Source organism: Rhea pennata, chromosome 1, assembly GCF_028389875.1.
Source record: "Rhea pennata isolate bPtePen1 chromosome 1, bPtePen1.pri, whole genome shotgun sequence".
NCBI classification, from domain to species: Eukaryota; Metazoa; Chordata; class Aves; order Rheiformes; family Rheidae; genus Rhea; species Rhea pennata.
Genome location: NC_084663.1, coordinates 2,242,542 through 2,255,431, shown reverse-complemented (window position 1 = coordinate 2,255,431; position 12,890 = coordinate 2,242,542). Strand labels below are relative to the sequence as shown.

At 46.4% G+C, this 12,890-nt stretch overlaps 1 protein-coding gene across 26 annotated transcripts in view; it reads left to right on the top strand.

Annotated features, from left to right (window-relative positions):
- LOC134142700 (collagen alpha-1(VII) chain-like) overlaps positions 1–12,890 on the top strand; it is a 131,067-nt gene that overhangs the window by 65,737 nt on the left and 52,440 nt on the right. For 21 of the 26 annotated variants that reach the window (XR_009958955.1, XR_009958957.1, XR_009958959.1 and 18 more), the window contains 10 exons: positions 103–138; positions 1,145–1,189; positions 1,733–1,804; positions 2,500–2,535; positions 2,647–2,682; positions 3,981–4,022; positions 5,705–5,758; positions 7,970–8,008; positions 8,868–8,903; positions 10,006–10,140. Coding sequence is in view for 21 of the 26 variants with exons in the window: in XM_062580175.1 (XP_062436159.1) it covers positions 103–138; positions 1,145–1,189; positions 1,733–1,804; positions 2,500–2,535; positions 2,647–2,682; positions 3,981–4,022; positions 5,705–5,758; positions 7,970–8,008; positions 8,868–8,903; positions 10,006–10,140 (531 nt within the window). In the remaining 5 variants the exon portion in view is untranslated. The remainder of the gene's footprint in view (positions 1–102; positions 139–1,144; positions 1,190–1,732; positions 1,805–2,499; positions 2,536–2,646; positions 2,683–3,980; positions 4,023–5,704; positions 5,759–7,969; positions 8,009–8,867; positions 8,904–10,005; positions 10,141–12,890) is intronic. The other 5 variants (XM_062580183.1, XM_062580148.1, XM_062580224.1 and 2 more) reach the window with 5 other exon arrangements.

The following is a 12,890-nucleotide window of genomic DNA, read 5'->3' as shown; positions in this document are numbered from 1 at the left end:
TCATGAGAATCACACCAAGACTTTTAACTTGGGTGGGAAATTAGGATGACAAAACTGGCCATAGGTGGAAATGTAATTTATCACTTTTGCATTGTGTTCTAGGGAGAACCGGGGCAGAAAGGCACCTCTGGGACCAAGGTAATCAAACGGAGAGTCCATGCTTTCCAGAGTCATGTAGGTAGCAAACACACCATCCTCACTCGCAGCTGGAGCTGCTGTTGCTGTTACAACAGCGGAGGAGAAGGGCTGAACTGAATTAGACTGATGGTCTATCTAGGCCAATGCCTCACCTCCAACAGTGACCAACTGCCCTGGAAGCCCTGGGAACGATATAAGAGCAAGACAACATGGTGTTCTGTTTTGGAATAGTCTTTCTTCATTTAAAGATGTGTCATTCAGCGATATCCTGTGTGAGAGGTGATGTCTTTTGAGCTTGATAGCTCTTGGTAGATTTTTCTTCCGCTAAATTGTTTAGTCAGCCTACAAAAACTTTTCACACCTTCAAAATCCTGAGCAAGGCATTGCACAGGTTAGAGAAGTAGTGTGTGGATTTGTTTTGAAGCTAACCCCAGCTCATTTTATTCCCCGTAGCCTTGTTCTTGAGTTAGAAAAGACTATGAAGAACCATCTTCATCTTGCCCATGGCTTTTCTTTTCTTAATTTTGCCTTTGTTTTTGCCTTCCAAAGTAAAAGATTGAAAAAGAAAGGCCAAGAAAGAACCAAGCCAGCTCTCCTGGCAAAGCTCTCCAGAAGGGCAGCAGATGTGGAAGACATCTTCCACACAAATTACACTGGGGTTTGGTGGAAATAGCGTAACCCCATTTCCCTTGTAAATATGAATACCCTGTTGTCACCTTATACATTCTGCCCCATTTACTTCAGCTCTGGAGCTGCTCTAAAACAGCACCTCTAATTTAAAACATCTCAGGTGATTGTAAGCCTCCCTTTATACTGACCTCCCAAGCGTTAAGCTGTGCCAAAGAGGAGACAGTGCCAGCTTCAGAGCAACTGAAATAGTAGGTGAACTCAGTTCTTTTCCTTTAAATTGACTGCTTCAGATGTAAGTGCAGTAGAATTAATATCATCAACGAGTGTTCAACCTGACTGAAGTAGGCTTTTAAAAGCTTCTACTCCTCTCTTTTAGGGAGAAGCTGGCATCCGTGGAGAGCCAGGAAAGAGGGGAATCAGGGTAATAATTCTTCTCCATAGGCATTATTGTCTCACCATTCAGGCACTACAATTTCTGTGCCGTCATTTTGGAGAGGATTTAAAAGGGGAGGAGTGACTTGCATGATGATTTTGGTATCAGTCCAGGCCATGAGAGCAAGCATCTGCAATGCAATGCCACCTTTCCCCACAGAGATTTCCTGGCCTTGGACTCAGGTGACTCAGGAAGCTTGACAGGCCTGGATATTGCTTTTGTCTGAAGATGCTCCTTCCACCTGAGGTGTGAACCAGACCACCCAGGCTAGTGGCAGAGCATCAGGGGTAGACTGCACTGCCAATACCTATCCACTCGCTGTTTTGTGCAAAGTAAACGACTTCCTTCTCCAGGGCTTTCAGCCCAGCAGGAGTTCCACACTTAGAAATTTCCATGTGCAAATATTTCTTTCTTTGATGAAAAATCAGGAATGGGTTAGAGATTTTCCTGCCTTTTTTTTTTTTTTTTTTTTTTTTTTTTTGAGCTCCATTTCTCTCCATTTCTTATTGCTTCTCTGAATGATTTTTGTAGGGACCACTAGGACTCCCAGGACGACCTGGAGAGCAGGGGATAAAAGGAGATACAGGACAACCTGGAAAGGATGTAAGGCAGTCACTAAAGGAACAGTGAAGAGAGGGAGAATGTGGGATAGTGCAATGTTAGTCAAAGAAAGGATTGTAGTTCTTGTCCTTTACAATTCGCAAGGCACAGAAAGCTCCTTCCCTCTCTGCTAGGTAGGAGGTATCTCTGAAAGACTCTGTAGAAGTATTCCTCCCTTCCCGTTTGATTACCAAAGCACAAGTTAAATGGCAGGACTGTGCTTTGGGGGGTTCTGAGTGTGCAAAACTTCCTCACCTCCACATTACTGAAACAGAAATGCTTGTGTTTTGTCAGCCTGGTGAAGAAGAAAGTGAAATGATGCACTTATACTATGTCTGTCTGATCTCCCCCAATAGCCTTGGAAAACATTGGCTAACATCAGCGACATTTATCAGAGCAATAGAGGTCCCAAAGACGTGGTGTTTCTACAGACTTCGTGAAAATGAGCAGCTGAGTAGGAGAGAGTGACTCCCTAATGAGTCCACTCCCTGAGAAAGAGGCTAATAATCTCACCCTTATTAAATATCAAGGAACTCACCCACAGGAGAGATTTTGAAATGCAGATCTCATTAGTTCAGCTGCTTGAAGAAGGGCTTGTTAGTCCATAGGATGCTGAGCTGGCAAGAAGAGGGGAGACTGCTGAGACCCACTCCCCTGCCAAGACTTGTTCTCATCTTGCCTCTCTTTCCATCTCCTAGGGAATCACTGGAGAGAAGGGAGACAAGGGTGAATCTGTAGGTTTGCACACTCCCATTTATAACCTTGCATGAGAATGAGTCTGTTTTGGGGATGAAAATGCTGAATTTCACCATTCACGTTTTTATGGGGGCATTGTATCTTCATAGGGTAAGCCTGGGCTGCCTGGGACTCCTGGAAGCATTGTGAGTAAGGTGTTCACTTTTGTTGACTGACATATTTTGGGAGGAAAGGGTACATTTAGATCTATCATGAGTCCTGGGTACTACTGAGGAGGTATTGCCAGAACTTACTGCTTGCAACAGCGTGCACTGTGGCATGGGCTCCCCTCCTAGCCTTATCAAAGGTGCACAGAAATGCAGCCTGTACCTCTACAGATATATACGTGTGTGGTCAAATCAATCTCATCCCAAATGACTTGTTACTGGTGATGCAAGAAATCTGTGACACAGAAGGGAGTGAAGCATAAATATGAACCTATCTGATACCTTTAACCCACTGACTATTGTCTAATCAAGTCATCCAGGCTCCTTCTACAGCTATGGCAGATGGATGGATGTCTCCTAGGAAAGGAGCTTAGACAGGTGGAATGACTCATGCTCAGGACTTTCCTGTGCCTTTGCAGAGTTTTCCTTTGGACTAGAGGCCTAACATCAACATGAGTAAGATTAAGACAGAAACCAATGATCATAGACAGTAGAGCCGTAAGAAATCTTGAAAGGTCATCTAGGAGATGAGGAAGGTGTTTCAGTACATTAATGTGCAGACAGGCACTTTGACATACAACCTGCCATGTGCTCTTTGAAACCCACACCATTTTGTTGTCCCAGTTCCATTTTCTGTTGTTGTTTGTTATCTACTGGTGCCCCTGTTCACTCATCTCTCATGTATTTTCCACTTCTGACACTGGCATATTTGGGAGTGTTATGTGGGAACACCGAAAACCCTCTGTGCCCTTCAAAGCTGAGAGGAGCACTTCTGCTTCAGGATATGCCAAGATCATTCTCTGCTGATACGTAACCATCTCACACCATCACCTGGCCAGGTCTCCTTTGGATTCGGATAGCTTATTCTCTCTCATGCAGTTAGCCCACTGGCTGCTAAAACATTCTGCTAACACCTTAATGCCCGTTGTAGAGAGGGACACAAGCAATGTTCTCAGCAGCTGGGAAACGTTGTCTGTATGACCCCAGCTCCTTCTGAGAGGGTGGGTCAAATTTTGCAGAATTCATTGGAAATGTATATCCAGACATCAACACCGCAGCCAGCTTGCCTCTCTGAGTGGTGAGAGCAAAATGCCACACTGTTTCTTTGTCGTTTTGGGTCCAAAGTAGTTCAAATTGCTGGCTAATCTGAACGAAACCAGCTGAATCTGTGCCCATGGGTAAAGGCTAAAAGTGGGATAAAAGGCACACATAGGTGGGAGCTTATATCAAAGACATTGCCCTCCACTTTGTGAGCTACTTTTCGTCTGTTTTTGCAGGTGTCCTCTCTGGAGAACACTATCATCCTGAAAGGTGACAAGGTAAGATTTCCTCCTTGCTGGAGAAACTTTGTGTAGAAGCTGAATATGTGCTTATTTTGTGCTTGTTGTAATTTTTGTAGCACAAAGAATTAAAACTATCATGAGAAGCTTTGAACAAGCTTTACGCCACTGCCCAAACTTCATTACTTTTATAAGCCTAAGTCTGCAAATACAGCCCAAAACTTCCAAGTTTCTTAAGCAAATTTTTGCCATTATCACCTCCAACAGCAAGGACCTTCTAAATGCAAGGCATTGCTGTTAATGATGCTGGGGCAAAGTGAACTTCGGTTCTCCTTCCAAAGCTTTGTTTTTTTGCAGGGCAAACCATAGTGAACATTTCAGCTCAGAAATCAGTGAGATCCATTCAGAAATGTCAGTTCGCTGTGAGCCTGAGTGCTTTGCTGAAAGGGGATAAGATGATTTGGATGCTAGAATAACTCCAGTGAGTTTTTCCAGAGCAGCAGGCCTATTGCTGTTACAGTAGCTCCTTTATTATAGCAGTAGCTCTGCTTGTGGGTAGGTCTGAAGGAGCTTTTGACTAGCACCAGCACTCAGATGGATCACAGTAGGATGGATTCAGCATAGATGGAAATGCCAGCAATAGAAAACAGCAGAGAAGGATTTAGTCCATCCTTTTTCAGCGCTGTGAAAGAGATGACTGAATATATTGCTGAACCCCTGGTGGCTGCATGCCAGTCTACCTAAATCCTGTCTGGGAGACACAGAAGTAATGATCAGTCTCAGAGCAGCTCCTCGTCCCCTCCTATTCCCCCTTACCACACTTTGCTTGGCAAGGTAAACAGCAAAGAAACTCATCCCTGGCTGTATGTGAACCACAGTGCCACATCCAGCACAGGATCTGACCCAGTCTGGGAAGAGAAACAGAGTCATGGAGCAAACTGGGTAATCATTTTGCTAAAGAGAGTAACCCAATGAAATGAAGAATGTATTTAATTAGCCCCCCCCCCCCACCTCAACACACACAGCAGGGGACAGGGGAGGAAATGAGCCAGCCAAGGAGGAGTCAGACCAGGCGCAGCATCAATTTCTGCCTAAATTTGGCTGTACCAGGAGGAAAGGCTGATGCATACTCTATATATCTAGATGAGTGCTCTGCAGGCAGAGCTGAGCTTGGTTTTCTGATTTCCCCCCAGGACTCGTGAGGGGATGCCCAACTTGGGTCACAGGCAAAGCAAATGATGGACCATGAGACAACAAGAACTGCAGGCAGTATCACTGGGAGTCCATTCTCTCCCCATGTCCCACGCAAATCATTCAGTCCCCAAATTTACTGGCTTGATGGTGTTGTTTTATCAGCATGTCATGCCAGGGAAATTGAAGCAAAGTCTGGTTTATGAAGAGAGGTGACACCAATTATTATCCCAGAGGAGGTAGCTGGAGGAAGAAAAAAAACAGAAAAGCTCTCAGACGTGAGTCCTTCTTTAGGTCCAAAGTAGAAGCAGCAAATTTCAAGTGAAGAGCAAAGTTGCTCCAAGTTTAACTTAATTACATGAATCAACGAGATAGTTAAGAGAAAAGGTTGCTGATCCCTGTGGACAGAGAATGAAAGTTAACTTGGGGCCAGTGTATGGAAAACACTATAATGCATCATGAAACCAGCATCTCCCCTGAGGATTTTAGAGGGGAAGAACTGGAACTAATATGTTTCTGCTGACTTACAGGGAGATCCTGGGAAGGATGGCTTGAAAGGTGAAAGAGGTCCTCCAGGCCCAAAGGTATGTGCCCAAATGCGTGGAGGCATCTTTGTGTTGGTGTCACTATGTTGAGCTGGCCAGAAGGAAGAGCACCCATCTTAAATCTCTCATATCCCACAAAGGTAGGATTTTCAAAGCAAAGCTGCTGATCTGAGCTTGTAAATTTGAGTTCACCGTGATGCTAGTCCTATATCTCAATTTAAGTAGATGCATAAAATTTAGGCAGGAAGATGGTGATCAGGAGCCAGAGAGAATAAGTTCCTAAAACTCTGGGGGTGTATCCTTCCTTTGCACCCATCCTGCAAGGTACACAGCACATCAGAGAGGGACGGAGGGAGAAAATGCTTCTCATACCACACCTGTCTAGGCATCTTTAGAGCTAGAACCAACTGTTTCACTTATCAGAGAAGAAAATGCTACAGAAAGCTGCAGCAGCAGGTGCAGATTGATCTCTTGACCTGAACAGGATCCAGTCTTGTTCATCCACCTCCCAAATGGTCCAGTGCTGAGATCTGTATTGCTCTGAGCACTGAGTTTCTCCAACGGTGCTATAAGACCAATGTCCACCTTTCTAAAAGGAAAAGGCTGTAGGAAATAAGCAAAGAACAAACACCAAGGAGCCAAATATCTTCTTCATCATGAAGGAGAGTTTATGTGGATTTACCAGGAGCAGGGTGGAGATAGGAATAGTTATGTGTACCCATGCCCCATTCACAGCATGGGTGTATGGAGCCCTGATCTCCCACCCCAAGGACCTTGTTCCTGAAGAGCCCCAACCCCAATGAAATGACGAGTCTGGCTACTGTGCACTGCAGCACCCTCTGCAAAGGCTAGGACTCATATAGAGGTGGTGCAAACAAGCTGTACCTCAGGTGTACCCAGGCTAGGCAGCACATCCTTGTAACATGGCTCATTCACCTTGGAGCATCTCACACTCTCCTGCCTGGAGCATGCGTTGGCAGCCGTCGCCATCAGTGCCTTTCTGATGCCCTTCATTCCACCGGAATCTGTGTGCAGAAACCCAGATTTCAGTGAAATGAAGCCCGTCAGAGAGGGAATTCAGCCTCTTGCCTCATTGGATGTTCCTCACCTTGCTGCTGGATTTCCTGGCTGCTAATTCAGCTTCCCGGCAGCAGTGACTGTAGCTCTTGTGGCATTTCATACACCATGGCTGTCCTCAATCACTCACCTGGGGAGCTGTGCTGTGCTGTACAAGGACAGACAGACAGCCCATCCACAGGACATGCAGTTAGGAGCCCTTTGACACTGGAGATATATGAACTGGACTGCATGTGGCAAAGAGGGCCACTGGGATCATGGCCACCTCCTGAAAGAAGCACCAGCAATGAGAACACCCTGGCTGTCCTCAGTCTTGTTGCCACCTCTGCATGGCTTCTGTGGTGATGACAGCACGGTGGCAGTTGAGGGTTACCCAGGACCCTTTCCACATATGAGGAAAACTGAGGCATGACACTGGGTGAAAGTTTTCAGTCATACTAGAAAACATAGGGCACCCCTGAATCTTTGGCCAACTGTGAAAACTTTGTTTTTTACACTTTGTGCATGGCTGAAGAGCAGAGATGGGTGAAGTCAAAATGAGAACCCAGGCATCCTGATAATCAGGGCTTTTCCAGTGCTTCAGCGAGGTGACTGACATGTTCCCAGTCACTCCGTGGCAGTGAGGCTTGCCTCCAGAGCTGTTGCTGATGCGACCTGGTAGATCACCCTGTGGTTGCGTTTATACAACCTAAATCATAAGCCAGGAGCTGGATGAATTTTTTTCAACAGGTTTTGCGCAAGTAAATCAGGAGTCTGGTCTCTATCTCTACTTTCACTGCAGAATTACATAGCTCAAGCTGGCAACCTAGCAGCACTTCCTAACTCAGGAGAAAATCACATCCCCACAACCAGGTGAGGGTGCAAACTCTGGTCCAAATGCCACTTTGACAAAGCTCATGGCTGCTGCTCTGGTCCAGCCCTGCCATATGAAATGCAACCAGTGGCTGTGGCCAGTGGAGGACTGAAGAAGCCCACTCCACAGGGTGGGATTAACTCCCTCCCTTTGGCCAGTAGAGGTTTGTCCGGGGTCACAGAGCAAGGTGGAAGCAAAGTAAGGGCTGGACAGATGAACCCTGACTGCCAGTCCTATACCTCACCCTTCCTCAGAGCTCCTCTTCTTACTGTTCATCAGGCTAATGACTTAATTAACAAGTTGTTCTTGTTTGTTTGAAGGGAGATCCTGGTCCACCAGGCAAAGGAGTGGAAATGAAGGTAAATAAAATGAAAGGTTTAGAGCACATTAATGTTGGAGCCACCTCCCTTTCAGTCCAGGGGTAGGGATGGCAGAAGGAACACATCAATGGCATAGGGGAGGCCTCTGGAGCTGAGCCTGTGCGTGCCCTCAGGCCGGGTCATCAGCCACATTTGTATGTTATTGCTCTTGTTTTGGACACCCTGGAAACCCACCTCAGACATGTTCTATTTTCTAAGCAGGCTGGGCAGACAGGAGCCTGTCACCTCTCTGCTCCCTGCTCCACCTTCCTGCCCATTTCTAGGCACTGCCCAAGGCCTTGGTGTCTTCTGTGTCTCTTTCGATGTCCTGGAAGGACTCAGGTTCCACAGGGCCAGCTTCCCAAGGTGGAGGAGAGAGGAGGAGAAGTATTGCCATGCTCCCTACTTAGAGAAATGCTATTTGGTGCTTACCCAGTTATGAATGGGAGCTGGTATTCCAGTTACCTAGCTAAGAGGTCAACATTTAAGTCTGAACTAGTCAACCTGGGCCCCTTTAAAAACAAAGAGGGATAAATTATCCTCTGAAAGTGCCCTGTACTTGCACTGACATGGGAACCATGGCTGACCAGCACAGATTTAAATGTGAAATGGATCCCTCCCTAGGCCTCTGGTTAACACTGATAAAATCTCGATGAGATGGCTGCTCTGGAAACAGCTCATCTGAGTGCTCACATGCAGACCAGCACAGGGTTGAGTGCCTGATCCATTTCCAAGGCAACAGCAGCATTTCCAAGGACTGCCAGGGCAATGGAATCAGGCTGTGACTCGGAAGTGGACACTTCTCTGCTCTGAAGGCATATGCTTGAGTTCATCTTCTTATTCTTTATTCTTCATGCAGGATCTGGAGAGGCTTTTCGAAGCAAATGGTATCAAGGTAGGTAATTCTTTGACCTTCCTATTGATAAGGTAACTATAATTAAGCTTTTCCATCTACTCCTTCTGGCCTTCTGGAGAAGATGTTTACTCCTCCAGTCCAACACTAACACTCACGAGAGGGCAGCATTATTACATTTCTTCTACAGCTTATCATAAATATTTAAATCCTTCTTGGACAGCTTTGCTGCTCGTACTTTATGGAGTTGACAGTGGCTTTGAAGCTCATGTAAAACTAAGACTTAGCAGTTAGGATCCAGAGCTTGGTGCTATCAGCTGAGCTGGTTCATACAGACCATATGTCAGCGCTGTGTCCACACAGCTACTAGGAAGAGACCTACATGGCATCTGGGTGCTCTGGCTGCATTATTTGGCCTAGACTTTTGCCTCTGGGGGCCTCATGTGTGAAGATGTGCTTTCCATATGATGTCTACCTCAAACTTTGCATGTCCCACGCTATTAGACATCCATCTAACACCATGGCAACCCTAACTAGCTCTGAGCAAAGTTATCATGAAATGGGCTGGCTGTGTTACACATATGAGCAGTGTTCAGCATGAAGGCCAGTTTGGGTTGCTGTTTAACTCATAACACAAGTAGTAGTGAGCAAGCATTACGCGATACAGTGATGCTGGGCTGGTGAGCCTTTCACTCTACTCCTAAGGTTGCCACCAGGCTCAGGGAATGTGATGAGTCTCAGGTTTTAGTATTTACCATGCAGGCACTTACAGAGGCTCGTTGCCCTCAGCTCATTTCTATAAGCATTGGAGACCCGGCCAAGGGAGGCTGGGGACTGACTGATCTGACCAAATGTAGGGTTTTCTATGCATAGTGGGGAAAGTCACAGCATAAACACTGTTGATCAGCTCTCTATTCATTATAAAAATGAATAACACCTGGACACCTAAACTGTAGATGCCTGTATTCAAACCAGCCATTGACTGTCAAGGTGTCTCAATTAACCAGGTGATCTGTGAGACAGCAGCAAGTTGCACTGGACACATGTTGGCCTTCATCTCAGAGTGGCTGCATTCACACTTATTTATCTCATGAGTGGGAGGGTGGCTGTGGGTTGTTGTTTGAATGGTCTCCCCTGGTTGCAGCTGGCGCTGCTGAAGGACCTCACCAATGCGCTCCTGCAGAACGGGCTGGAAGGGCTGGTCCAGCAGCTGGGAAGCTCCAGGAAAAGCAAGACATCCAAGAGGAAGCAGAAGCCTAAGCAAGCCCCTGACCAGAGCGTGAGTATGTGTCTTCCTCACAGGGCAGGCAGACCTGAAGGGGAAGGAGAGAGGAGGAGGAGACAGCGAAGTAAATGAATCATTGAAGACTACAGGATTAACTGTGCCAAAAGCAGGTTACATTGACTTGCAGCCACTGTAATAACCAGTTTTGAGCTGGAGGATGCTAACGGCTCACACCAAGATATTTGATCTATAGGCTGAGCTAATGGGATTGCAAGGCACTCTTTCTTTAGAGTGAGTTTAGAGAAATGAAAGAATCAAGCGACCACTGTTTTGGGAAGTGGTGAGCACTTGCTGGCTATTTCATCCTTCTAGATTCAGGAACACAGGATTTGGGATATGTCAGTTTATCCCTACTGGAAAGAAACATCAGTACCTTGGACCTGCTGGTCCACAGCTTTTACTCCTTGCCAAATGCTAATTGTCCTGCAGAATGCCTCCATGATTTTTAGTGGCAGTGATATAACTGGGACAGCATCAATACACCTGAAATCTGAGACATATGAAACATGATCTTAGATTCTCTTGAGAATGGTCTGAAAGCAAAGCCTGAGATGGGAAAACTGCGTGTATCCTGAAGTCTTTGACATTTGTAGGCAGACATCTGGTGAACTGACCCTTCTCTTAAGGTGTACGGCCCTAGTGAGATAGAGTTGCCTTTGGGGAGAGGGGAAGGCCACCAAATGGGGCAGAGCATGCTGGATATCCAGGGGCAGTAGGGAGAAATAAACTACCTGAAAGGATCCAGCTTGTCACATGTGTGACTCCTGGGAGTCTCGTTCTTCATGAAGAAGCACAAAGTCTAGCTGTGGAGGTTCAGTTTGGGGTGCAGGTATCTGGAGGTCAACTCACCAAGGTAAAAACAAACAGCAGAGCTAATGAAATCCAGTTCGTGTGGCTCTGTGCTCCTGTCCATTTTGTATACTGCAGCAATAATGTTAAAAGATTGCACTTCTGATGCCTGTGGGCTCCCAGGCCACGCTCCAGTGAGGCCTCCTGCTAATACCCGTCTTCCTTTCTTCTCCACCCAGTGTCAGCTCCTCCTCATCTTCTATTTTACTGATTGAGCAAAAATCAGCACAGGCTGCAGCTGTTTCCAAGCCATACTTGTGCTGGTTATATGCTAGACCACTGCTGAACTCGCTCTGCAACTTCTCACTTAAAGGCGGCTGTCTAGGTGTGTCTCTCCCACACAGGCAGGGGTGGATCCAATCCTGTCAGATTGGATTAAGATTACCCAAGAGAGTGACTGGCAGACAGTGTGACCTCGCTGACCTCATTTGCTTGAGTAATCAGGCTAATTATTGGAGATAATTAGACACAACCATCCTTTGCAATTGCAAGTAAGAGATAGTTTGTAATTATGGGAATTATTAATTCATTAGTGGTGTTAAGGCTTAATCTCTATGCTGTAGCCAAGTTCTTATGTGGTACAACACACCTCTGGAAATAAAGTCAGAGGGCTGTATCCAGGTCATGTCTCATAGCTGCTGTAGTAGTCATGGATCTTAAGTTACCCACACAAATAACCCTGATAGTCCTGAAGGGATAGTCCAGGGAAGAGTGCATGTGAGGCGAGGCTTTTCTCATTCTGTCTTTGTGGCAGCCAAGAAGTGACTCACCGTCCATAAACCCTTCCTAGTCATTGGTAGGAAATGAGCACAAGAGCTATGTGGGTTTTTGGAGCCAGGTGCTGAAGACTTTTTTTTAATCATCTGTGATTGCTTCAGTGATGGCCCAGTTGCTCAGGCACTTACACAGGGTTAGGCAGACTCATCCCTGCCCTGCTCCAGGTTCCTACTGTTGTTTCAGATGAAATGTAGCTTTTCTCGATTGCTGCTACCCGGATGATAGCATTTTAGGAGCCTAGAGGGTGGAGAGGGGCACGAGAGCTGCATAAACCTCAGTAGATGTGTTTTTACCAGAGGGCTCGAGGGACCCCAAGTGGACATGTGCAAGCAACCTCTGGAACCAGCAATGGTAGGGTTTGGGGTATAAAGACACAAAAGCTGGCTCTGTCGGGCTTATTAGGGACAGCGTCAGGAAAACTTGGCCTTACTGTGTGCTAAATATACAGACATTCTCCAGGAGACACAGCTTTGCAGATATCAGCGCAGCGTTATAACAGTAACAGTTTTGTTCATCCTTGTGGGTCAGGGTGCTTCATAGCTGTAGTCACTGTCTCTATCACCTTGACCATGAGGTTGCAGTGAGCTTAGATGGCTTGACCAATTCACCAAGAGCAGACTGGGGAGAGGCTAACTCCTGCCTCTGAGGTCCTTAAGTCCTTGACTACAGTTGGTTTGAAAGCAGCAAGTGGAGAGGCAACTTCTAACATGCCAAAGCTCAAGAATAGTGTGCCAGTTGTAGACTTCAGTTTCAGCTGCGCTTCTTCATTCTTCTTTCTCCATCCCACTGGTTTGCTAGGCTGGGACAGAACAGAAGAAAACCACAGCTGATGGTGCACCCATGGCTGATGGTGCCATCAGTCTCAATTCGAGTGACCACATGGTGCCAGTTGTCACCATGAACTTGAGGAGTCCTGCTTGGAGAGATCTGAGGGAGAGCCCAGGTCCTCTGAATGGAGCCCAGCTGCAAAGCAGCCAAGACAGGCTTTCCTCAGAGCAGCAAGAGGTTGCTCAGACTGTAACCCCTGAGTTTCAGGAGGCACTGGGGCATCTAAAAGGACAGCCAGCAATGAGAGAGATGGAGGTGAGTGAACAGACAGGGTGAGAAATGCCATCACA